Genomic DNA, 25,792 nt, shown 5'->3' on the forward strand with positions numbered 1-25,792 from the left:
GTGCTTCAACCAGAGTGGTCGTTAGATGGAAAGCAGAGAGCCAGCCTTCTGGGATGAAGGTATTGGCTCTAACGGTCTTCAGCTGTCTTTGCTATAGCCATGATGACTGTGTTTTGTGGCTCATGTAAGGCTTGGGATATGTATATATATTTCTATTTCTTTTTCTTGCCAGCTGCCTTGATTGAAAGTTTTAATGGTGATGCAGAGTCAGTCAGTGATGTTCCGCCATCCACAGGAAATTCAGCATCTTTATCTCTTCCACTTGTACTGCAGCCTGGCATCTCCGAGCCACCCCAGCCTCTACTACCAGCCTCAGCACCGTCTGCTCCTCCGCCTGCTCCCTCCCTAGGACCTGGTTCCCAGCAAGCTGCATTTGGCAACCCCTCTGCTCTCTTACAACCTCCAGAAGTGCCTGTTCCCCACAGCACACAGTTTGCTGCTAATCATCAAGAGTTTCTTCCGCACCCCCAGGCCCCGCAGCCCATCGTACCAGGACTTTCTGTCGTCACTGGGGCTTCGGCGGCGGCCCCAGCCGCAGCAGCAGCGCCCCAATCACAAAGTACTACTGAGCCCCTGCCAGCCATGGTCCAGACTCTGCCCCTGGGCGCCAACTCTGTCCTGACTCATAATCCCACCATCACCATCACCCCGACGCCCAGCACGGCCATCCTGCAATCCAGCCTAGTCATGGGAGAACAGAACCTACAGTGGATATTAAATGGTGCCACCAGTTCACCACAAAACCAAGAACAAATTGTAAGTATTCTGTCTAAATGGATCCACCAGGGTGAAGTATAATTACGTAGGTGACACGTCCCGAGCTTTGTTTCGTAAAGGAAAATGTTTACCGTATCTGCCCTGAAACCTGTGATTTGGCCTCTTGTCATTGTCCCTGTGATTGAGTGCTAGAAATCCAGGGAATGGTGTGCTGCATACCTATATAAGGAAGCAGTAAAGCAGCCCAGCACCAGCTAGGACAGCAGAGCAGTCCACTAGACTGCGGAGGTTTAAGAACAGTTTAAGAGAGAGGGTTCTTCTCCAAGGCTAGACCATTGTGAGGGCATGGTGGAACCCGACACAGCAGTGGCCACGACAGAGAGAGAGAATCATTGCCCCCAGGGCCACCTCTAGAGTAAGTTTCTATGCAAGTGTTTGGTCTCGATGATGAAGGAAGTGACTTGGTCATTTAATTAAATATATTTTGAGGGTCTGGTGTTCACCAGATGCCATGCATGATATACTCTTGGGGATACAAAAAAGTGGAAACAATGATATCTTTTTCATAAAAACTTACATTCTAGTTAAAGACACTAAAATGCCTCAAAGAAAGTTAACATTACCAGTAGGGAAAGTGCCAAATAACAAAAATGGTAATAAAAAAAAAAATAACAGCAGTGATTTATTGAACCCTTAGTATGTGTAAGGGCTCACTGTGCTGATTAAGCACTTTTTGAACATCATTACCTTTCATACATTATTTTTAGATTACCTTTTTTTTTTTTTTTTAGATTTTTTTTTTTTTTTTGAAGGGGTAGTGCAGAGAATTCCATACACTTCCTGGCCACTGCCCCGCCCACCCCACCCCCAGCCAGTTTGCCCTATTAGTAACATCTTGCATTAGTCTGGCAAATTTGTTACAACTGATGAATCAGTATTGATATATTATTACTAACTAAATCCCATAGTTTACATTAGGGCTTACTCTTTGTGTGCACCATTCTGTGGGTTTTGACAAATGAATGATGTCATGTGTCTCCCATTACAGTATTCAGAGTAGATTCACCAACCTAAAAATCCCTATTCTTCACTTATTCATCCTTTCCTCCCTCCCCCTTGCCCTTAGCAACCAGTGATATTTTTACTTTTACATTTATGTGTGAATATCACCCACTGTGCTAACTAAGCACTTTTAAGTGCATTGTTTATTTAATCACAAGAATCCTAGGAGGTGGGTGTGATTTTACCAGTGGAGAGGTGAGGCCCAGAGAAGTTAAGTGACTAGATCAAGGTCACACAGCTCATAGGTGGCAGAGCTGGGATTTGAGCATAGACAGATTGATTGGTCCCAGAGCCTAGGCTGCTGACTGCTACCTCGTATTGCCAGATGAGAGGTGCAGAGTCGAGGCTTGTTGGGTGGCCATACAGGTCAGGTGAGCCTTGAGGTATGAGGATGATATAGGTGGAGAAAAGAACATATTAAGTAGGAGAATGTCTGGGTGAGTGTATGACGCTGTCAAACTGGAAAGTAGTTTAGGGCTAAATAAAGCATTTAGGTTCCATAGATCAGGTGCCAGCCACCTCTGGAGGCCACCTGGTTTCATGTTTAGATAGAGTCACTGGAAAGGCCTTTTTGGTGTTCTAATCCAATCTGCTCTGTGTCATTTTAATAATTGTTTCTTGGACCTGCCCTGGGGAGCTGCATGGAGCAGGTGTCTTTCCTTTTCCATATAATTCATTTTGTGTATTTAAATAGGGGTCTCATTTCTCCACCATTATTTTGTCATGTCAGCTCCTGTAACTTAGCCAGAAGCTTTCATATTCTTTCTACACTCAGCCTAGAGATGACTTTTCTCCCTCTTAAAGGGATAAAAGACAAAGCCTTTTTAAGAAAATACTTGAAGAAAGCAGAAATTCTGTAGCCAGTGTAACAGGAGGTGTTACCACAGTGAAAAAGGATGATCTCTGGGCCTGACGCTACGGTCCACCTCATAATAACATAAATAGGGCAAGAGGCTCACCGCATGCCGCAGGTTCTACAGGCATCCTCTCATCCACCCTCACAGGGGCCCTCTAGGAGGTCCTTTGGTTATCATCCCCGTTTTACCAATGAGGACACTAAAACTCTGAAGAAGTCAAATCATTTGCCTGGCCTTTACAACTAAGAGGTGGCAGGGTGTGGACTTGAGTCCAGGGCCCACCCTGGAGCTACTACCCTGTGTGGCTTAAAGCACACCGCTTGGGGCCTTCACGGGACTCTTGTGCCAGTGAGAGGAAGTCTTAGCCAGTCCTTAGTGTGCCACTGGATCCTTGAAGAGACCGAAAAACTTTCCAGCCTTGTGGAAGTATTGGGGTGTGGCAGCACTGGAGGGCTTTTAGGGAAGCTAGCCCTGGGGATCCCTGGGAGAAGACCACAGCTTGAGCAAGGCAACCTTGGTGGAGCCTTTGAGCAGTCAGAACCTACCGGAATGGGCAGCTGGGAGACAGCCAAGTAGTAGGAGACAAAACTGGCTGCATCGTCAGCACTGAATGTCAAACAGTGCAGTGACCTCATGTCAGAGCACAAACAAAACATCACTCAGTGCAAAAATCCTTGAACACTGAGGGTTTTCTGTCCTCTTGACTAGTACAATCGGGCAGGCTTCAGGTCTTTGGAGATCTGCCATACTTGAGTGGCTATAAATTGTGATTCCTCTTTTTTTCCCCCAGCAGCAAGCATCTAAAGTTGAGAAGGTGTTCTTTACCACTGCAGTACCAGTAGCCAGTAGCACAGGTATGTAATTGTGTGTTAGCCTTCAAAGAAAGTGAACTCTCTGGGCCCCTTAGGGCACAGTTAATGGTTGCTTTGCCCCAGATTTAAAAAACTCTAATTTGTCAGATTGTAATGTTTATTTATTAGAGTATTTCACATCTTCACAACTATTGGAAGTTAGCGTATCTACGGCATAAATGCTATATTTAACATTCCTTAAGGAGCAATGGTTCTTTTCTTCTCAGATATAGCTTTTAAATGTAACCAGAAGAAAGTTTGACTCGCAGTTAATGCCAAAGAGAGCAGCTGTTAATTCTTTGGACTCTTTTCTAACTACAGTAATGAAGAAATAGCATGTGGGTCAGAGACTCATAGAGTGAAATGTGCCTTTTTTTTTTTTTTTCAAACTATTTTATAGATTAAGAAATGGGGCCCTGAAGACTTAAATGACTCGTCCAAAATTGTCAGTGAGTTTGTGGCAGAGACAAAGCACTAGTTCTCAGGTCTCCTGATTCCCACTCTGTTCTTCTGTTCTCCTGTTCTCTGGTCTCTAACTTTTTTTTGAGACACACAAAGCCTGTCTGATTTCACAGTGGGACTATGCAGAGCACACACACACGCACAGAAGAGCAGGAGAATGTGCATGAGCGCAAGGCTGACCGTGTACAGGGGGATTCCCCCCACCAACCATGTGTCTGAGCCTGGGGATGGGAGCATGAGGCTCTGGAGGAGCTTGGTCTCAGGCAGGCGAGACACAAGCCCCAAGTCCTACCCTGTGTGGAGAGAGGTGCGAAGGGAGGCAGTAGCTCCATGCATATGGTTGGGAAGCTCATGGGCCCATGGGCAGCTCTAGGTGTTAGCCTGCTGGAAGCAGCATCAGGAGAGGAGGGGATGAGCTGGGTCTTCAGAGAAAAGAAGAGGAAGTTCTCCGGAGAAACAGCCCTGTCTGGGGAGTTTAGGCAGAAGCAAGAGCTCATAGGCCCAGAGGTATGAAGAACACATGTCAGGGAAAGGGACACATATGCTGTGGCTGGCATGGAGGGGACAGGGCAGAAAGGCTGGAAACGAAGCTGGAAATACAGGGTCATCTAGATGGTGTGCCTGGCTCTCTAAGGACAAGGGACTTTGGCGTGGAGGGGATGGGGAGTGTCAGGCAACACAAAGCCTGGAGCATGGCATCCTTCCTTGTCACCATTCCTGCCTCCGAGGCACTCGGCACTCCCCTAGTCTGTACCCCCATCCCTCACGCCCCTGCCTGCGGCTACTTGAGGAGCAGTGTCTCTTGCCTCTCTCGCAGGGAGCTCTGTACAGCAGATTGGCCTCAGTGTTCCTGTGATCATCATCAAACAAGAGGAGGCGTGTCAGTGTCAGTGCGCGTGCCGGGACTCTGCCAAGGAGCGGGCAGCAGGCAGGAGGAAGGGCTGTTCTTCCCCACCCCCTGCAGAGCCGGGCCCCCAGCCTCCTGATGGGTCCAGCCTGAAGCTACCACCGCAGACTTTTTCCTCGCCCCCTGGCCCCCTGTCGTCCTCCTCTGCTGTACCCTCTTCCTGTGAGCAAAGCAGACGAGCAGAGACTCCTTCAGACCCTCAGACAGAAACGTTAAGTGCCATGGATGTGTCAGAGTTTTTGTCCCTCCAGAGCCTGGACACCCCGTCCAATCTGATTCCCATTGAAGCACTACTGCAGGGGGAGGAGGAGATGGGCCTGACCAGCTTCTCTAAGTGAAAGGGGGCCGCCTGCGCTCACCTCCAGCAGAGGAGGCCGAGCGGGAAGCAGAAAGTGTGGTGCCTGCCATCAAGGGGGGTCAGCAATTCGAAGGATGAAGAAATCTACTGTTTGAAATCCTCACCTTTCAGACGTATTTTCTTTAGTCATATCCCAGGAGCATCCATTTTAAGGAACTGATCTTTGGAGAAAAAAAAAAAAAACCAACAAAAAAAAAAAACAAAAAAAGCTAAGTTATAAATGAACTGTTTGGCTGCACTGTATGTCACTTTTGCTTATTGTCATGTGAACTTGGAAATTAAGGTTACTCGTATGCATAAACATTCGAAAAGAAAGGGTGTGGATTCCATCAGTCTGATGCTGCCCATCACTTGCACTGGGGTCTTCGTGGTTTGGGCAGCAGAGCTCAGTGGGTCGGCTGTCCCTCTGCCCTGTGCGACTTTTGAGTCTAAGGCTGAGGCGGAAGCGGGCACGGGAGGCCAGACCCTCACTCCACCAGAGGGGGCTGTGGCAAAGGCAGGCCAGACAGCTGTGAGCTGGACAGGGATTGGGTGAGGTGGTTTTGTTGTTTGCTCTTGCTGTCGGTGGAGCTCAGGGGGACTCTGGGACTCTGGCAGGTGTCATCCTGCAGCCAGCTGCAGCACAGTGGGTAGCTGAAAGCCTGGCCTGAGGCTGTGTGGACGATCAGGTTCTGGGGGGGGCGTGGGGGGCCCTAGGCGAGCTGTTGACTGCTGTTGATCCACGCGTGTGCAGAGCAGGCTCTAGCAACATTATCACAGTCTTTGCCTTCCTAAGTTCTTCCTGTCTCTTTCGGTTGGTGGCCAGGGCCGGCAGATTGCAGTGAATTTTTGGGGGGAATGTCCCTGTGTTGTCCTAGAGTGGACATGTGGCTTATGGCCAGTTGCTGGGTGGTGGTCTGCCTGCCTTTAATGGTATTTTCTTCTTCAGAGCAGAAGAGCTGCATTTTGCTTATCAGGAGAAGGTGCAGCTTTAAGGGAGTTTTTTGTTTGTTTGTTTTTCGGGTTTTTTTGTTGTTGTTTTCTTTCTAAGGCGGCATGTAATTGGCAGGCCAGGTGTCCAGGTTCCAGGTTCCAGCCAGGCTTTTGGTTGCCCCTCCCATCCCTGCCTCCCACCCCTCTGGATTTTGCATACAGTCTAGTACAGTGCAAAGAAGGATGTGACTTGCTCAGCTCAGCTTAGTCATGTGATTTCTAAACAAAAACAAAAACAAAAACAAAAAAAAAAACACAAAAAACAAAAACCATAAAAACGATGATCTTCTACTCAGGGTAAAACAAAACAAAACAAAAAAAATCCCCCTTCCACCAAAAAGCCTGAAATGTTGCAATAAGTTATCTCATTTGGAATGTTTCATTAAGTTGTGTTATAGGAAATTTTTTTTTTTTTTAATTTGTGTGTAGAATGATATCCATCTGTCTGCCTTTGGCTCCAAGTCATTGCCTCTTTAAAATAAAACCTAAAATACAGTTCACACTAAAATGAAAAGTTTCTCTCAACCGGCTATATTAACATAGTCATGAGTGCTCAGCAGGCTCACGGAGCCCAGAAATGAGGCCTGAGGCCTGGCCCAGGGTGTAGACTAGGCCTCTGCCTCCAAGAACCCCTTCCTTCCCTGCCTTGAGCGAGGAACAGGGGTCCACAGACAGGACTGCTCTTCTGAGTCAGCAGGGTCAGGCAGAAAGCAGCCATAATTTTGCCTTCTTTTTCCATTCCCTAATGTAGAGAGATCTGCATGTGTCACTCTTCTGTTCTCTGAGCTATCACTCAGGGTCAGCCAAGACCATATCCAGAGCTGATCATTTATCTGGGAGCCAGAGGCCCTGCCTTGGACAGAATTTCAGGGACAGAGTTGGACCAGAGGGCAGAGGTAGTAAACGTTGTGCCTGCCACGAGGAGAAAAGGGTTTTCCCCGCAGGCAGCTGGTGGGAGCTTCTCCTTCTGGGAGTCTAGTCAGGAGAGTCCCTTTCTTTTTAGACCTCCTGCACTCCCCTCCCCGAAAGGCTGGTGGCTTTTGGTGCCCACCTGACCACAGCAGAAGTCGATAAGGCGGGAGGAAACTTCTGTTACCCCGGTGGCTTAGTCTTCCTGCACAACCAGTTGCTGAGCGTGGGCTGTCCTTGGCTGTCTCTGGGTCTTGCACCCATGGGAAGCTCTGAGGCAGGAACCTCGCTTAATTTCTAAATTAATTTGAAAGGGCAGAGCAACACGCTGGAGTCCCAGAGGTAGCTCGTAGCGGAGGGTGTGAATGACCTCCCCACATACCCATCCTAGGGGTACCTGGGACTCAGTTTCCTGGGAGCCAAGGTGGGAACAGAAGCCCAGGGCCATTGGACGTGGCGGTGGTTTCATTATCGCTTCTTTCCGGTTAGCCAGGGCTGTGCTCCTGCTGGGCCTTGCTAGGTCAGTGGCTTTTGTGCTCTCCAAAGATTGGCGGTGATGAAGAAGCCTCTTAAAACAGTATTTAGGCTGACAGGTTTTTCTAGTTGAAGTATCTGCCTCTTGAGGGTGACTCAAAATTATAAGGGGGACTATCAGGGCCAATTAGCTTTTGAAAAATCAGGAATGTGCTTAAAATGCTAGCGAGTGGTTGTGAAGAGCAGGTTTTTTTCCACAGGGCAGGCAGTCTTTCCTTCCTCTTCCGGTGCTCTTTCCCTCCCATCAGCTCCTGCAAAGCCTGGCCACTGGTGCCAGGGACGTTAGGGAAGAGCGGGCCACTGGCTAAAGTGGAATGAGCCGTCCCAGAGAGCGCTTTCCCAAGCCCAGGAACGAACCTGTGGTGAGGTTAGGGAAGGGCTGCAGACTTCGGGCAAGGTGAAACCAAGCCTTTTTTCTTCCCATGGTAACCTTAGCCATTTCCACCCGGTAGATGTCTACTTCCAGCTCCCACTGGCATCTCCAGTTCCACACCGCCCCTCTACATGGTGTAGTCAGCACCAGGGACTGGAGTTCACAGACTCAGGAGGGGTAGGGCACGGGCTGGCACCCTCCAACTGCCTTAGCGATTTGGGCCCTTCCCAGCAGGCAGGTGAGACATGGAGGTAGGATGGCCCTGCCTCTCCTGGGGGTGGGGGGGTCTGGCCAGCCTCGTGGGGGCATCACCAGTTTGGTGACAGGTGTTGGTGTCCTTTATTAAATTCCACCCCTTTCCCCTTAGAAGGAGATCATGGTACAAAGCCCAGGAGGGGCCTTAAGGTGTGAAGACCTTTCTGGGTAGAAGCCAGGGACTTCTCTCCACCACCTCTGGGAAAGTCAGTTGATTGGAGTTTTACCTTCAGGGTCAAGGCAGTGAGTGGACTGATGGGGGATCATGGAGGGTGGGTGGGTTTTCCTGAGAGACTTTGTATAACGCTGAATGTGTCCAGAGGGATGAGTTTGCAGAACCTCATATTGGTATATTAAAGAAATAATAAAATAAAAAAGCACTTTAGGTTATTTTATCTTTAACCCAATTGCTGCAATTTCTTTTGTGTGTGTGTATATATATATATATGTATATATATATACATATATATACATATATATACTTTCCACAAAGTTTTATTTTTGCTCAGAATAAAAAGTTAAATTGAGGTGTGAAAAGAAAAGCACTTACCTTGGTGCAATATGTGTAGCTTGATGGTCGTTGTCCCATGTGGCCCTGGCCTGGCCGCGTTTTTTTCTGCTCAATCAGAGCCCCGTGCTGTGAGGCTGTCTATAGGGAAACACTATTATGCATTCTCAGCAACTGCTCAATCTATGCAAGCCTTCCCTGTGTGCCCGAGGGCGCCCCTCAGGCTCTCTGAAGAACTGCTGCGGGTCCTGTTTTCTTCTGCGGACTGTTGAGGCCCTTTCCCATCACTTCATGGTCCCTTGCCATCTTGCCCCGCCCTCACCATTACAAAGTGATGCCTGGAAGGAAGGGACAGGTTGTTCCTAGGTAGAAACCTGGCACCTTCTAGACTTTTGTATTTGTAATCACGTTCTTTGTCCTTAACATTAGAGACTTCCCCAGAGTCACCCAAACCATTGATTTGTGGAACTGCAACAGTATTGCCAGAGTTTACATTTTCCTCCACCACCAGTCAGAAATGTTTGGGAGACGGTGGTGGTAGGAGGGGAGCGGGCAGCATGAGCCATTTCCCTACTGCTCCCTTCACCACCCGTGTTGGCTCTTTAAGCAAAAAAGTCTCCAGCCTTCATTAAATCCAGTAAACAAAGCTGTTAGTAATCTGCTTTATCAACTTTCTTCCTTCCCCCATACTCCTCTTTTGTCTGGGGTGGGGGGCCCCCTCTCCCCATTCTATCTTCAATTCTCAGGCTACTATAGAATAGAGAAGTTTTGAAATAACACTTCAGCCAAAGCAGAAAAGATTTCCACAGATCAATATGCAAACGGTCCTCCTGCTGTGACATCGATGGGAAATTGTCCATTCCCTAATATTGGGGGTGGGGGTGGGGGGAGGCGACAAAACTGAATTTTGCCTAGCTCTGGTTGGTAGTCAGTTTAGCCTGTTTCCTCTTGCATGTTTTTGGGGGACAGGGAGAGGGTCCCGTGTCTCCTTTCACGCCCTTGGGGTAAGCTGATGATCACTGTTGGGGCATTTCTCACTGTTACCCTGTTCCGGAGGGCTTCTCAGTCTGCACTGAAAAATGCAAATTAAACTGGATCTCATGTCAATGTGTACATAGTACAAGCTTTTTTTACTGGAAGCAAAGTTTAAAACCACACACTGCCCTTTTGGTGGTGTTCCTGCTGGGCCAAAAATTGGGTGATAATGTAGTGTCACTTTCTCAGCTCAATGCAGTTTCTACTCTTTTTCTTATGGGAAAATTTTTCATAAAACTTTTTTTCACCAAAACCCAGGGGTGTTTTTTGCAATATCCTTGTTATCCTCGTAGTGGTGCCAAGTCAGAGGCCTCTCTTGCCCTTCTCCCACGTCCTTAGGCCTCCCCAGGGCGCCTTTGATTCAACAGTCTACTGTTGTGTTTTGGAGAATGTGAGGGTGGAGGGGGGGGTCAGAGTTCAAGGTGGCTGTTACCTTTCCCTGTCAACTCCTCCTAGACCCTTTTGGGGGAAGGTGGCTGGAAACAGGTTTTTGCTGAATTTCTGGCTCACATCTGGCCAGGAAAGGCAAGACCCACAGACAGCCTTCTTTTTTTTTTTTTTTTTTTTTTTTTTTTGACACAAACTAGTAGTCATTGGCCGGAGGTCTTGGTGACAGTGTTTTAAAATCTCAAATTGTTTTATTTGGATTATGTAAAAGCCTATCAAGTTTATTTAAGTGTGAAACATGGGAACAACGGACTTCCACTGAGCGATATGAAAACGTTACAGGTTCAGTACTTCCAAAGGAAGAAACCTCCAAACCCAAAAAAAGAGTAAATATGAATTTGTATTTTTGAAGAATGTGAAATAATGGTGTTTGCTTAATTGCTCATTTTGTATAAACTTAATATTGTACTTTAAAATATCTGCTAAGAAGTGAAAAATTTAACTTTTTGGAATTGAAAAAGCAATATTAAATACTAATGAAATCCTAATTAAATGCTTATTTAAATCTGGTAGTATCTGTGGCATTTCTTCCCAAACCCTCCCATGGTTGACAATTTCAACCCACACCCACCCCCGCACCCTCCCCCCCTCCCCCCAGGTGAGTCTTAGGAGACAGAAAGGAAAGGTCCATGACCAGGAGAGTCTGCAGGTTTCCTTTTAATCAAGGCTCTGCTAAAAGTGTTTTGTGGGGCCGGGAGCCCCCAAAGCATGAAATGGACATGTAACACCACTTGGATCCCCCAAAGCAGGCCAGGCCGCTCTGGAGAGCGCTGCTGGTCTGCCCAAACCCGGGTAACCAGCCTGGGTGTTCGCTGGCGACATTCCAAAGCTCAGCACTGCCTTCAGCCAGGATGAAGTGGGAGTGAACCCAGCCGCCAGCAGAGCTGCCACCCCAGGCCGAGAGCCAAGTACCAGCCGCTGCCAGTGAAGACTGGCCCCTTTATTGGAGGGGGTTGTCCGGAGTCCAGCGGCCAGCCCCGGGAGGGAGAGAGAGAGGTCAGGACGCCCGTCAGGGATGGTCAGGGCTCCGCAGCTCCGTCGCCTGCATCCTTTGGAAAGCCACCGCGGGCGGAGACGGCCGGCTGCGGAGGCGCTCCGGGCTTGGCTGACACGCTCTGGTGGGAACAGAAAGGAAAAGTGAGGCTGGGAGGCAAGGCCTCGGCTTAGGCCCCGCCAGGACGCAGGCCACGGGGCCCGGGACGGCACTGAACTTTTTCGCAGGCCGTCGCGCAGATGAAGGGAGGTGGGGGGGGGGGGGGGAGAGCAGCGGCGGGGGCAGCGGGGGGGGCAGCGGGGGGCGCCCTTCCACCACCCGCCCCCGGGCAGCCCAGCCCCGCGGGGCCCCCGCCTCCCAGGCCCGGCCCGGGTGGGCGCCGACCCCGCCGCCAGCCGGCTCCGGGCGCCGCCGGCCCAGCTGCCGCAGCATCTCCTCGCAGGCGGCGATGGTGTCCAGGAGCTGCCGCTGCCGCTGCTCCACGGCGTCCAGCAGCTGCTGCGCGCGCTCATCCCGGGGCGGCGGCGGGGGCGGCCTCCCGCCGAGCCCCAGCCCCGCCTTCGCGCGGTCCACGCCGGCAGCCTCCCTGCCCGGGAGAGAGCGACACACGCACGGTCAGCGCCGCGCTCGCGCTCGCGCTCGGCCCGGGCCCCGTCCCCCCGCCCCGACGGGCCCGCTCTCACCCCCGCGACCAGTCTGAGCCCGCGCCCCATTCCATCTCCGCCTGCGCGGCCCGACCACCGCCCCCCTCTCGGCCGCCCCCCTCCCCAGCGCCGCGCTCGGGCTCCGCACAGCCGCGCCCCGCCCCGTCCCCACCGGTCTCCTTCAAGCCTCCTGGGGGTCGCGGTCCCTTTAAGCGGCCCGGCGCGGGGGTGGGGCCGGGCCGCCGCGGCCGGAAGCTGGCTGGGCGCGTCACTTCCTCCCGGAAGCGGGCCCGGGCGGATGTCTCCGGCGCGCCGGTGCGGGGCGCTGAGGGCCGCGGTGGCTGCCGGCGCGGGGCTGAGCGAGGGGCCGGCGGGCTCCGCGCGGAGGGGCCGCCTCCTGCGCGCGCCGAGCCGGCTGCTGCGGCTCCCTGGGGGCGGGGCCGTGCGGGCCGCAAGCCCGGAGCGCGCCGGCTGGACCGAGGCGCTGCGGGCCGCCGTGGCCGAGCTGCGCGCCGGCGCCGTGGTGGCCGTGCCCACCGACACGCTGTACGGCCTGGCCTGCGCGGCGAGCTGCTCGGCGGCGCTGGACGCCGTGTACCGCCTCAAGGGCCGCAGCCACGCCAAGCCGCTGGCCGTCTGCCTGGGCCGCGTGGCCGACGTCTACAGGTGAGGCCGCCGCGACCCGGCCCCGCTGGGGGCGGCCCCGCGGGAGGGGCTTCCGGTGACAGGCCCGGGAGACCGAGGCGCGGGGAGCGGGAGGGGCTCGGCCGGGCTCCCCCCGGGGGGGGCGGGGGGGCGGGACCCGGTACCGGAGATGCGCGCCCTCCAGCTCCTCCAGCCCCTCCCGGGGCGCTTCTGCGACCGCGCGCGCGGCGGGGCGGGGCGGGGCGGGGCGGGCTCCCACGGCCTGAGACACGCGCACGCGCACGCACACGCGCACGCACGGCGGAGGATGCAGAGCACGCCCCGGGACTCGGCGGCGCCGCGCAGGACCCCCGCAGCGTGCGACCCGGCCGCCGTGGGAGCCCGCTGACCCCTGGAGCCCCGCCGTGTCAAACCCCCCGGGGAGCTGGAGAGCGGAGACGGGTCCCGCACGGCCCTGGACAAGGACCGGCACTGACCCTTCATCCCCCGATCTGTGTTTTCCAGGTACTGCCGCGTGAGCGTCCCCGAGGGACTCCTGAGAGACCTGCTGCCGGGCCCCGTGACCCTGGTGTTGGAGCGCTCGCAGGAGCTCAATCGGGACCTGAACCCCTGCACTCCTGTGAGTCGCATCTTGAGCTCTTGCATCCCGCCCCCCACGGCTGCCATCGTCCACACGCGACCACATGCATCCACACGCGCCTGCCAGAGCCGTTTCCCCACCCCTTCCCGCCTCTCCTGACCCTCCTGACCCTCTGCGCCGCTCTTGTGTCCCAGCTTGTCGGCGTCCGCATCCCGGACCACGCCTTCATCCAGGATCTGGCCCAGGTGTTCGGGGAACCACTCGCTCTCACCAGCGCCAACCTCAGCTCCCAGGCCAGTTCTCTGACCGTCGAGGTGAGTCACCCGGTCCTCCCCGCCTCCGCCAAAGCATCACCAGGCCACACACACACACACACACACACACACACACAGTTTTCTCTGAACCAGCCGGGTTGATGGTTCACTGGGGTGCCTCGCAGGAGGCTCTACCCATTTGGTCCGACGGTGGGAAGTCTGTACGGTTGGCACAGGGTGGGGGAATCCAAATTGAACTTGGAAAGGTTTCGTTAAAGTGTTTGAGAGGTGACAGGGAGAATTTTTTTTTTCCTACTGCCTTTTTTTTTTAAAAAGATTTTATTTATTTATTCATGAGAGACACAGAGAGAGAGACAGAGACACAGGCAGAGGGAGAAGCAGGCTCCATGCAGGGAGCCCCATGCGGGACTCGATCCCGGGACTCCAGGATCACGCCCTGGGCGGAAGGCAGCACTAAATCGCTGAACCACCCAGGCTGCCCCCTACTGTCTTTTTAATAATTAAAAAAAAAAAAAAAAACTATCATGTTAAGTGTAATTTTTTCCACCCACCCCCCCTTTTGTGGTGGTAGCTGTTTGAAAAAATAGTTAGGCAAGAAGTCTTGACAACAGTGCTGTAAAGAAAGTTCCGGCTCTGAAACGTTAAATCCTTGACCCAGGGACTCCCAACCCCATTGTCTTCCCTGGCTACCAGTCTAGTCAGAGAAAGGATCATCCTAATTCAGTCTTGAACGCATAGCTTGGGGGGGAAAAAAAAAAAAAAACGAGAACACAAAGAAATGTCACCCACCACACATTTTTCTTCTTCCTGAACTTGAATGTAAAATATAGCACAGTGATGGGGTTTTCCATGTCCGGACCTAGAGAGCAGCTTCAGGGGCCTTAGAAAGTGAGAGCCCAGCATCCTATCCTGTCCTGGGCCCGCAGGCTTTACCTGGGCCCCATGGTTATGCCCGAGGCAGTGGGGTTGGGGTGGGGGTGGGGCTGTTCTTGGCTTGTCAGCAAACAGTTGACCTGTCCAACGCAGGAACTGGTGGTTATGATCTTTCATCCCAAATGCCCAGGCCCAGCCACCGCTTCAGGGTTTCCATGAGTGGTGGTGCTGGGGAGAGTGGGCGATGCTCTCACACAATTAACAATTCAGTCCACGGTTTTTGGGGAGGGTATCCTTCCTGTAGCCCAAAGATTGAGTGCTGGTGCCATGCACGTGGTAGAGTCCGTCCTCCGTGTCTTCCTCTCCCTATCCTTATCCAGGGTTCTCGTGAGATCTAGGATCACAGTGTCCTGGATGAAGTAACTTGCATGCAGTGACACAGAAATTTGGGTGAAAGTTCAGGGTAGAGCCTACATCTTTGGACACCCGCCCAGGACTCCGGTCACTGTACTTCTACATCTCCAACAGGAGCCCCATGTGGTTTCCTCTTGGCAGAAGAGAATTTTTGTTAAACTCTAGATAGGTGTTACTTGAGGTAGTAACCTGGGAGGGCTCCAAACCTCATAGGATGCCATGTCCTCGGTGCTCAGGCTGTGTCCTTGGCACAGCTGACCTTAACTGAATGAGGTTCCTTCCCCTGCTTAGAGGGAGATGCCTCCTGATTTAGAAGTGTGCGGCCTCCGTCTTCCTACGAACACCGTGTGTCGTATGACATCACTACGGACACCAGGGGTAGTGTCCATGCTCTTCCTCTTCCTCTTCTCAGGAGTTCCAGGACCTCTGGCCTCAGTTATCCCTGGTCATTGACGGGGGACCCATTGGCGATGGTCAGAGCCCTGAGTATCGTCTGGGCTCAACTGTGGTTGACTTGTCTGTACCTGGAAAGTTTGGCATCATTCGTCCAGGCTGGTAAGTCTCTGCTGTGGCATGGGGATAGAATTTCAGGAAGGTTGGGGCGTGGGGGGTGGAGTGGGGAGGAAAACTTAACAAAATAAAGGTTGGCACTCCTGCCTTGTCTGGAGCGGGGTGGGCAGGTTTGGAGAAGTGGTGGATGGAGGGGACTAAGTTTGCTGGTGTTTGCTGGCTTTTTGAGGATTCAAAGGATTCATCAAGGGTTTGGGGAAGAGAGCATAGTCAAGACCAGAGAATTTAGAGGTCGCTGATCGCCAGACTCTGGTGGGCTCAGGGCTTTGAAAAGTCAGATTTTAACTGCCCTTGGTTTCTTCCTCAGTGCCTTAGAAAGTACTACAGCCATCCTCCGACAGAAGTACGGGCTGCTCCCCTCACACGGATCCGGATCCTGCTCGTGACCTCAGGAAGAGGGAGGGCCGGAGGACTGGTGCTGGACACTATGTGTCTGTCCACTGGGGACTGGCAGGGTCTCATTGACAGAGGCCACTGGGGCTATAATGTTACTAGTCTGACTCTTAAAAGCAACTTCTCTTTCTGAACACTGTAGACCAGGCTCTCACGCCTGGTGGGGGAGGTCATATTTATTATCTTTATCTGTAATTTCCTGTATCAGCCAAAAGCTAACTAGAGACTATATTTGAGAACATTCCTAGGATGGCCTTGTTGTAATAAGTTTCTTTTTTTTGGAAACTTTTTGAAAGATAATTTGAGGCACAGATTCAAAGTCCAGTCAGAGCACCCCCTGGGGGGTGGTGGTGGCTTTTAAGGTCCAAATCCGCCAGAGCACCAGCTGGTGCTGGTAAGAGCCTCCAGTGACCAAAGGCATATGTTTGGGTACCTGAAGCTGGAACCAGAGTAGGATAAAGACTGTTGAGCCGCAGGCCCGACACGATTTCCTCTGAACTGGAGAGGCGGCGGTAAGGCCTGGCGGAAAGAGTCATCGCTTCAGACTACGGGTGGGAAGTGAGCTCAGTTATAACGGTGTGGGGGTGGGGAAGTCCAAATCAAAGAATGCTGGAAAACAAATCTCTACTATTCTTTCCAGCCAGTGGCTTTTTTTCTTATTTATTCATAAAATAAATTAATGAGTTATGCCTGCAACACCTTTATTTGAATCCGGTATGTACTCAGAAGCCTGTATCTCCATTCACATGTGTACCAAGTGTTAAACAGAATGATTCTTGGCTATTTGAGCCTTATTTCTCCTTGATAGAAAATGTTCTGTAAATAGTTTATTTTTCTTCTTTTGAATTATTTCCCTAGAGCAGGATTACAGGGTCAAAGTGTAAGAATGTCTCTATGGCTCTTGCTACAGATTAGCCTTGGAAAGAACTGATCAAGCTGCAGTGAATGAGAATTGCTGTTCCTGGCTCTGAACTTGCCATAAGTTTAGTATTTTTCCAAACCATGTATGTGTGAAATGAAGCCCCAGTGTTTCTCCGTCCTGGAAGGTTCTGCAGGCCACGGTCCAGTGCTGTGCTCCTGCCCCGATCTGCCCTGTCATCGGTGGCATTCAGTGCCTATTACCTAACTAGAGCTGGGGGTCCCGTGGTAATCCGTAGGCCCCGCTTCCTCCCCTCCTGCCTGGCACCCTGGTCCCACAACTAGGATTCAGGCTGGAGCCCTTAAAGTAATGCACATATTTCAAGTAGCTCCTTTTTTTTTTTTTTTTTTCCAAGTAGCTCCTAAATCTTGCCAAGAAGGTATCCCAGGGCCTGTTTCGAGGGCCCCTGCGAGTATATTAGTGTATTTGTAAATAAGCACTGGTTTGTTAAGCCTCCCCTCTAAAAGTCTTGCTTACGCTTCTCATTTCTTAAGCAAACTCACTCTTTGTGTGCTGCCCCTGGCCAGCTCATCTCACGTGTCAGTTTGTCACAGCATTTGAGGGAGAGGAAGGCTTGAAGAGAACAAAAGGAATGCTTACTTGAGAATACCACGTCATATTTAATTAATACAAATCACAGTAGCACTGAAAATGGCTCTACTGAGTGGGCCTCATTCAGTTTAGGCAGCTAAAGGGAGGGAGGATGTCCTAGTCCTCTCCCTGGAGCTAAATGGTCATCTGGGGAAATGTGGGCTCTGGGGCACAGAGGTATTTTCTCAGAGGAACAAGAACTGAACTCCCAGCACTGGGCAAAACTGCGAAGAGGAAAGACTGTGCTCAGGTACTAGCTACAAGGCCACGCCAAATAAGGAAAGCTGGATCCTGTAAGCTTCTGGAAGAAAGGAACCTTCCCAGGTCAAGTTTCTCCCTAGTGCCTAGCACATAGTAAGGTGCTCCGTTAGTATGTGTTTAATGAATGTACGAACGCTCAGGATTATTTCCTGATCATTGTGTTCAGGAGGCTACTGGGAAGGGCTCAGTTTCCCTCTTGGAAGTCTCAGATAACGGTTCCGTCACTTGGAGAAGACGGACGCCAGGGGAAGAAGGCTGACGGAGCAGGGCGCGCGCGAGCCCAGAGCCCTGACCTCCCGAGAGCAGTGACCTGGTGACGGCTACCCAGCGCCCACCTGCTGAGGTCCAAGCTCCAAGGGATTATCTTAAAGTGTTAAGGACAGGATGTGGAGCGGCCCTGGGCTGAGGCCAGTCACCTGCCAGCCTCTGGGACCCCACCTCATTTCCCGTCACTGCAGAGCATCCCAGCGCCCGCTTGCCGAGAAACCAGCTCCGTTCCACACGGGCCCGGGCCTGATGGCCCACCCAGAGGTGCCCTGTCGCTGACCTGGAGACGGTCGAGTGCCTACAGCCTCGGCCGAGCCCCACGCGGTGACCCCTTCCGGCGAGGCCAGGACGTTGGCTCCTCACATCAGCCATTGCTCTTTCTCCTTGATGAAGTGCTCTGCCCAGCGGCGGGTCAGCTCCAGGTACAGGCTGGGCTGGTGAGGCAGGTAGTCCAGATACAGACGTGTCGGCGTCTTCTTGGGAACGGCCTTCTCGATCTGGGTGCCCTCGTGCCATTCGTTGAACGAGGTGATGGAGACGATCTCGGGCCTCACCATCAGGGCCGCCTGCAGGGCCGTCTCATAGTACTTGCCGTTGACCCTGTTCCGAGTATTGTGGTTGTTCCAAGGCCGGATGCTGGTGTCAATGTAGCCAGGCCCCACGCTGGGAATGAACAGGAGGTTGTTGGCATCACAGAAGTTCTTCACGGCTTTCCAGTTCTGGTGGGAGGAGCCGAAGGAGAAACCGTTGGAGGCGAAGTAGGTGTACATGCCGTCAAACCCGGCAGCCAGGATGTCGTGAGTGTGGCCCTCCTCCACCAGCAGCGCGATGAAGACCCCGTCATAGGGGGTGTTGCGGATGGAGTGGGGCCCGTTGGGTGTCAGGAGGTGGGCCCAGGCCTCCGGGGATGTCAGGTATGAGTCGTAGATATAAAAGAGTGGGAGGCTCTTACCCATGCTGTTCTTATAGCGGTAAAACGCACCGTGGGAGCCATACCTGAGGAGCGGGAGGGAGGAGAACATGAGCCGAGGCCTGGTGGGGGTGGGGGCAGCGGGGGCAGTGGGCACAGCTGCCGGACGAGCCCCCAATCAGATCCTTCCCGATGCCCAAGGTGATCCTGGATCCAGCCAGTCCCCGCGTTGGACGACTCCTGCCTCTGAGCTAGAAGCTAGCGCCCACCCTCCTCCCAGCTGCCTTCACTCGAGCGAGCCGCAGCACGCCACCTCCCCCTTCCACTGGGACGCAGCAGCCACCGAATCGGTCTCCAGGCTCCCGTTTCTGGCTCCCTATAATCCACTCTTTCTAAGGCGTGAACCGGGTCCTGAACCGGGTCCGAAGGCTCCCTACCGAGGCCTGCAAGGCCCCTCCTACTTGGTCTGGCCCAGCCCACCCCCATCCCTCCTAGCTCCCCGTCTCCCCACACCAGCTACACTCGCCTTTTGTTCTGCTGCCAAACCTGCCCCATCATGGGCCTTTGGATCGACAGCCCTCGGTCTGGAATTTTCTGCCTGCCCCAGATCAGGCAGAGCTGAGCCTTCCTTCAGGTGTTAGCTCACAGGTCATCTCAGAGATGTCTAGCCCCCATTCTCAGGCGTGCTCTAACAATACCCTGCTCTACTCTTTATTATTACTTTCTCACAGTGTGGGCCAACTATTTGATTTTTCACGTGGAACGACTGCTTCACTGCATCCACACCCTAGAACGCAAACTTGCTAGCCCTCCCCAATCCTGAACGACTGGGGCTTAGGACGGTGCCCGGGCACCTGAGAGCTCTCAGATATTTTTTTTTTTTCAGATATTTTTTGAATGAACGGATGAGAGCTGAGAGCACTGTCCCAGCCCCTTTCACATATATTAACCCGTGGAACTCTCACAAGACTCAGGTTAACAGGCTGGCATCACGTGACAGGTTGGAGACAGCAGACCTGGCATTCACACCCAGGTTGCCGCCTCCAAGCCTCACGCTCTGTTACTATGAAGCAGCTGCTGGGGACACAGGCATTCTGCCCGGGTGTCTCTTGACCTACGCCTCGAAATCTATCCCCGCCCCCTTTTTGATCCCTATCAAAATCCAGGTCCCACAGCAGCCTTACGTGTCAATGATGTACTTGATGTTGTCATGCAGCGTGATGTCATCCCGGCCCTTGTAGGGTTGGATATGGAAGGCCACCTGCCACAAACAGAGGAGGGACCGGTCAGGTGAGTCTCTGCCCAGGGGCCACAACCTATTAAGGCTCATGCTCCACTAGGGTTTTGGGGAGAAGGCCTGGCAATGGTGGGCATAACAGAGATAAAAGCAGCCACTGCCCTCAGGGCCAAAAAAAAAATGGGCAAGAAGCCTGGCCACTTCCCACAGGAGGGCATCTGGGAGTCCTTCTGGGATGTCCCTGGGTGGTGAATATGTTTAAGCTTAGGTGCCGGTCCCACATGATTGGCATTAGCTGTCTGAAATGATGGGAAGAGGTGTGCTGAAGCTGTGTTGATGGGCAAAGGTGCCCTGATCTGTTAAACGTGTCGGTGATGGGCTCAGGAACACCAGTGGGGCTCCCCTCTGCTGTTTCTCATCTCCACAGGAGAGGGGAATGAATTATTTGGTTCATTTGGGGAAATTAACTGGACTTGCTTAGCTCAGCTCCATCATTCCTCTTGAATGTGGCCTGTACTCTACTCCTGGAGGCCCAGCGCGGCCTCCCACTGGGGATCCGAGGCTGGAGTTCAGTTTCTGGGCCCATTTGGCCCTTGCCTGCCCTCTAATCTGGACTCAGGGTCTCCAACCTAACCTCTATCACAGTGGTATTTATTCAGTCTCCCATTTCTCCTCTATTTAGTTTCCCCAATTCTCCCCCCCCTCCCCAGAATTCAAGAAAAGAAGAGTGACAGGTGCGACTGGTTAGAACCCCACCCCCAACACCACACCTGCTGCGTATTTGCATACCTGGGCTAAGGTGGAGAGCCAACCTTGTGGGCAGAGGAGGAGAAATCTCCAGAACGGGCCAAAGAGCACGTATGCTGTTGGGGACTCACCTGGATGTTGTACTGATGGGCGGTGTCGAGGATGGCGGGTACCAGGTCGTCTGAGGGCTCCCCGTTATCATCAGCCATGCCAGGCGGGTACCAGGACAGGACCAGGACGCCTGAGACACAACAAAGAGGCTACTTCAGAGACGCACAGTACCCTGTGCGTACCCTGCAACAGAGCTGTGTTTCCTCACAAACCATCTGCACCTGCAAAATGGTTTCTGAGTGAAACCTTGGGCGAGGCTCCTGCCGGGTCCCCCGCCCGCCCTCCCCCCCGCAGGTCGGATCGGAGCCCCGCGTCCCGGAGCTGTCCACGCCTGCGGTGCTGAAGCGCCCCGGGCCGGCAGGGAGCCCGAGGGGGGCCGGCAGGATGGGCCTTCCGCTTGCCTCCGCAAGAAGTAGAACAAAAGGAAAGGAGTGGATGATGCCACACCCATCTGGTCGCCACAGTCCTAGCTCTAGAGAAGAGGGGCCCCGCTGAGGTCCCGCAGGGAGAAGAGCGCCAAGCACAGGTCATGTTTTGCTTCCATTCGGAAATAACCTTCGTCTCAACCATCTGCCTCTTTGGACTGTAAAGGCGGGAGGGACAGATAGCCTCTGTGCTATTCATCTGTGAACACCTCCCACCATTGTCCCTGCCATTCGCCGCCCCCCCCCCCCTTCAGTAGCCAACTCTAGATACCTGGAAATGTGTTCTAACACCCAGCGGAATCCAGGGGCACAGTCGGAAAGGAGTGAGCCTCCCCCCTCCCCTCCGCGGAGCCTGCCTGCACACAGAGGCTCCCAGGGACTTCTTTTCCAGCAGAGAACTTGAAGAAAAGCTCCTGCCCCCCCCCCCCGCCCCCCATGCCAGCAGCCCGGCCCCGTGCAGGTCCGCCGGGCAGCGGGGGCCAACTTTCCTTTCTGCAGCCAGCAAAGGCAGCAAGGGCTGGGCCCTGCCCCGGGCCTGGAGCGGGGCTGCTCTGGCCCCGCGGCTGCAGGACCAGGGCGCCCAGTCCTCACCGGCCGGGCCCGAAGGCCGAGAGACCATGAAGACTTGCTCTTGCTCCTCCCCCTGCTGTCCCCACTCGGGACAGCTCGGGACAAACGCCTTCTCCCCCGGGCCTCGCGGAGGCCGGGCCCCCGGGGCGGGGGCGGGGGCGGGGCGGGGCGGCGCCGCGTGGGAAGCTGGAAGCCGAGGAGGGGAGCGAGCAGGGCGCCAGGCGCAGGGCTGGGCGGGGGGCGGGGGGCTGGGGCCAGGACCCCGGGCCGGGCCGGCCGGGGCGGGAGGGACTCACCGATGGCGGCTTCCCGGAGCTGGGTCATGTGCTCCCGCAGCACGTCGGGGTCCCGGGAGCTGTAGGGCCCCAGCTCCGGGTAGAAGCTGGAGCCCAAGTCGTCGGGGGGGCTGTGGCGGCCGCGGGGGTAGCTGGCCGAGATCTTGGGGTCCCAGTGCGGCACCATGACGTGGTCCCAGTGCACGTAGCGGCCCTCGCGCCGCGGGCTCCCGTACCACGAGTAGTAGAAGGCGTGCAGGTCCGAGTAGACGCGCGGGCCCGGCCCGGGGGCGGGCGCGGCCTCCGCGGGGGCCGGGCCGGGGGCGCTGGCGGGGCCGGCCGTGCGGGGCGGCGGCGGCGGCGGCGGGGGCGCGGCGGGGGCCCCCTCCGGGCGCCGCTCGAAGGGCGCCAGCTCCAGGCCGGGGCCCAGCGCCGGGAGCCCGTCCGGGGCCTTGAGCGTGCGCAGGCCCATGAGGGTGCCGAAGGCGAACAGCAGCACCAGGAACAGCGCGATGCAGGCGCGGCGCCGCCGCCGGGCCATGGCGGCCCCTGCGCTCCCCCGCCGGCCCTAGCGCCCCGCGCGCCGCGCCATGGCCGCCCGCCCGGCCCCGCGCGCCGCCCCGCCCGCCCGCGTCCCAGGGAGACGGCGGCGCCGAGCGCGCAGAGCGCGGCGTGGGCGGCTCCCGGCCTCTCCCCCGCAGTGCGGGCGGGCTCGGCACACGGGGTGCGGGCGGCGCAGGCCGCGCGGCGCGGGGGGGGGGGGGGGGGAGCGGGGCGCGCGTTCCCGGGCCCGCGGCGCGGGGGCCTGGGGCGGCCGCAGGGCTCGCCGCGCACTGGCCGCCTCCGGGCCCGGGGCCGGGGCGTAGAGGCTCCGGGGGGGCGGGGGGGAGGGGAGGGAATGCCCCCCTTCCGGAGCCCAGGGGGAGTGGGGGGGCCGCAGGGGGCAGGGTGGGGACGAGCGCCAAGGTGTCCAAGGATCCCCTTACCTCCCCCCCTCCGCTGACTTCAGTGTCACCCTCCTACTGATCCCAGGGCCCCCCTTCTTTGCACTTCTTTGCACCCTCCTACTGATCTCGGGGACCCCCTTCTTTGCACCCTCCTACTGATCTCGGGGCCCCCCTTGGCACCCTCCGTACTGCTCCTGGGGTCCCCCTTCTTTGCACTTCTTTGCACCCTCTGTACTGATCTCAGGGGGCCCCCCACCCGGGTCCCTGGGCCCCCTCCCACTCCACATGCCAGGCAGCCTGGGAAAACCCTGGGAATCCGCCACTACGGACGCGGCCTAGAGCGAAGGAGGAGGGAGACCGTGACTTGCACAAAGTCACACGGACCTGGCCCAAACCACAGGGTCAGGACCTGCTCCACAGAGGCCCCTGTCACTGGCCAGACCGCTGGGTCTTGGGCCTGTTGTCCAGAGCTGTTTGTCCTCGGACAAACTCCCAGAATCACTGCGGACTGGATGAGATAGTTAACAAAAGGCACTTGATACAGGGCCTAACAAAGTTAGCACTCAGTCCACGTGCACATTCTTTCTGGACTCCGCTCCAGAGGGCAGGCCCTGGGTCCTGGTCACCCTTCTAGATTCCCAGGTGGGCTGCGACAGCCCCTCCGACACCCCGTTCCAGGGCTGTCTGCCACATGAATGCCAGCCTCTGGTCTCTGGTCTGATATTCTATAGGCAATGCTAGATTTTTTTACTCAACACTGACCAAGTTCCTACTCTGCATATGTATTATTTCATTTATTCAGAAAATAGTTTTATCGTCTGCCTCCTTCAATGGTCCCCGAGAACAGCAGTCTCGTGTCATTAACTGCTTGAACTGCGGTGTCTAAGACAGAGCTTGGCATCATTGTCGGCACTTGACTCTTCTTTCTTAAGTGAAAGAATTGTAGGAAACCCAGGAAGAGGAGGAGCAAAGTTGACAAATGTGGGTAGGTCTGGAGCCCAGGAAAGTGAGTTTGAGAGAATTCATAGTAGTAAGTGTGAATTAAGTAGGATGCCTTCGGCTCGAAGTAGCAGACACCTGATTCAGACTGGCTTATGCAATATGGAAATGTATCATCCCACAATGCAGGAAATCCAATGGTAGGGCTGAGTGAGTAGATTCCCTGGTTCAACGACGTCCTTAGGAACCTGAGTTGTTTCCGTCTCACCGCTCTGCTGGGCCCACCATTGACTTCACCCCAAAGCTGGCTCCCCTCCTATCACAGAATGACTACCAGGGGTAATGGAGCCAGCCCACTCCCTTTTCCCATTCAACAGGCAACAGTAAGACTGATTTCTCTTTCCTAGAAGTCCTAAGCAAGCTTCTCCTTAAATCTCATAAGTCTAATCTGATTAAGGCCTGTTCATCCCAAACAAATTGCTGCCAAGGGGGATGGAACTACCACAACTAGATTAGATTAAATGTTTAGAGAGGATTAAATGTTGAGGGGAAGACCATGACGTCTACCATGGAATTAGATAACTCTGGAAATGAGTAAGAATGGGAAGAGGGGGGGAAAAAAAAGGATGTACCTTTCAGGAACACCAGCATTTATGCATTGGGCTGGGGAAGGAGAACGTGTGAGGGAAGCTGAGAAAGAATCATGAAAGAGGAAGTAATGATGTAGTTTGTTTTGTTTTGTTTTGGAATGTTGTGTGTGTGTTGGTGGGGTCCAGAGCCAGTGGCCAAGAAAGACTGCTTGAGATGTCTTTGATGCCAAATGGTGGTTTTATTAAAGGATGGGGACAGGACCCGTGGGCAGAAAGAGCTGCTGAGCTCCTGCCTGCCTCCCCAGGATTGTGAGGAGCAGCTGATTACATACCTTGGGGTTGGGGGGAAGTGAAGATAAGGGAAAGTCCAGAAGGACTTTCATATGCTAAGGACTCAGGATCCTGGAAGAATTCTATAATCTGTCTATCTCAAGTATTTGTCAATGGGCTGCAGGTTAGAAGGAGATTTAATTTTATCCACATTTTCTTCTGCCTTTGTTTCCCACATCAGTGGGAGAAGTGAGAGTGGACGGTAATGGTTTTAGAAAACTAGTGGATGCTTCCTGCCGCCCCTCCGTCATTCCCCTATTCCTAGGAATGCCCTGCAATCTAACGGTGGCTTTCCCTAGCCACGCCTGGAGTCCCTGACACTACCACACACCCATAATGGTTTGATCCAGGCCTAGAACCCGGACCCACGAGGAACCCATGAGAGTGCCCTGTTTCCCATCGTACCCATCATGGACACCAACCCAAGGTCATCGATTACAATCCTTCCCTGGGATTTTTCTCGCTGGTGCTGAGGGTAGTAGATGCAATCTTTCTCTCTAAAAGTAATTAGAGAAGTTACAAGGAACAGGAGGGAGCTTAGTGGTATTGGATCCCTGGTTTCAGTTTTCCTTGAGGCCTGGTTTTGGTGTGAAACACTGAAATACTCTTCCAGTAAATGAACCGTTCATTCCAAGCAAGATGAGTTCATGGAGTAGACTTTACTGGTTGCCTATCAATGTCAAGCAGAGACTCATAAAGGGACTTGGGAACAGGGAGGCCATTTGGAAGGTAACCTAGGAAGCTAGAGCAAGGAATCGAGGAGTATAGGACAAAAAAAAAAAAAAAAAAAAAAAAACGGAAGAAGAGCCAAACTAATGAAAGGTAACATTGCGGAGGTTGCTGCTATAGCTAATGGGGCTTCGAGTCCACCTTCTAAGAAGTGTACAAATGCCTCCCAGAATTAAAAGGCTAAAAGCCAAGGCAATTCTCTCCTGGCCCCCATCATCCACTGGTTGAGTGTTTTCCTAGGGCTGTTCACTTCCTCACCCTTCTGGTCTCCTTTGTGCCAAGTAAGCTCCCCTGGTATCAGAGAAGATC

General features: G+C 54.0%; 4 protein-coding genes across 7 annotated transcripts in view; 2 read left to right on the plus strand and 2 right to left on the minus strand.

Moving 5' to 3' along the window:
* The window catches only part of MTF1 (metal regulatory transcription factor 1), a 43,113-nt gene extending 32,361 nt beyond the window's left edge, over positions 1 to 10,752 (plus strand). For 3 of the 4 annotated variants that reach the window (XM_038557841.1, XM_038557844.1, XM_038557843.1), the window contains exons 9-11: positions 173 to 756; positions 3,427 to 3,490; positions 4,767 to 10,752. In XM_038557841.1, coding sequence (XP_038413769.1) covers positions 173 to 756; positions 3,427 to 3,490; positions 4,767 to 5,194 — 1,076 coding nt within the window. In that variant the 3' untranslated portion in view covers positions 5,195 to 10,752. The remainder of the gene's footprint in view (positions 1 to 172; positions 757 to 3,426; positions 3,491 to 4,766) is intronic. The other variant, XM_038557842.1, reaches the window with a different exon arrangement.
* A 132-nt stretch (positions 10,753 to 10,884) lies between these two features.
* On the minus strand, positions 10,885 to 11,819 carry C15H1orf122 (chromosome 15 C1orf122 homolog). Its single transcript, XM_038557848.1, has 2 exons — positions 11,626 to 11,819; positions 10,885 to 11,362 (listed from the first exon to the last, which is right to left on the minus strand). Exons 1-2 carry the CDS (start codon positions 11,671 to 11,673, stop codon positions 11,267 to 11,269), a joined length of 144 nt encoding a protein of 47 aa, XP_038413776.1. The 5' UTR covers positions 11,674 to 11,819; the 3' UTR covers positions 10,885 to 11,266.
* A 349-nt stretch (positions 11,820 to 12,168) lies between these two features.
* Positions 12,169 to 16,333, plus strand: YRDC (yrdC N6-threonylcarbamoyltransferase domain containing). Its single transcript, XM_038557847.1, has 5 exons — positions 12,169 to 12,551; positions 13,035 to 13,149; positions 13,305 to 13,424; positions 15,085 to 15,227; positions 15,550 to 16,333. Exons 1-5 carry the CDS (start codon positions 12,184 to 12,186, stop codon positions 15,626 to 15,628), a joined length of 825 nt encoding a protein of 274 aa, XP_038413775.1. The 5' UTR covers positions 12,169 to 12,183; the 3' UTR covers positions 15,629 to 16,333.
* An 817-nt stretch (positions 16,334 to 17,150) lies between these two features.
* Positions 17,151 to 22,498, minus strand: MANEAL (mannosidase endo-alpha like). The gene is made up of 4 exons (XM_038557846.1): positions 21,970 to 22,498; positions 20,699 to 20,808; positions 19,768 to 19,844; positions 17,151 to 18,669 (listed from the first exon to the last, which is right to left on the minus strand). Exons 1-4 carry the CDS (start codon positions 22,487 to 22,489, stop codon positions 18,033 to 18,035), a joined length of 1,344 nt encoding a protein of 447 aa, XP_038413774.1. The 5' UTR covers positions 22,490 to 22,498; the 3' UTR covers positions 17,151 to 18,032.
* Positions 22,499 to 25,792: the final 3,294 nt, after the last annotated feature.

The sequence above is a fragment of the Canis lupus genome, chromosome 15, assembly GCF_011100685.1.
Source record: "Canis lupus familiaris isolate Mischka breed German Shepherd chromosome 15, alternate assembly UU_Cfam_GSD_1.0, whole genome shotgun sequence".
NCBI lineage: Eukaryota > Metazoa > Chordata > Mammalia > Carnivora > Canidae > Canis > Canis lupus.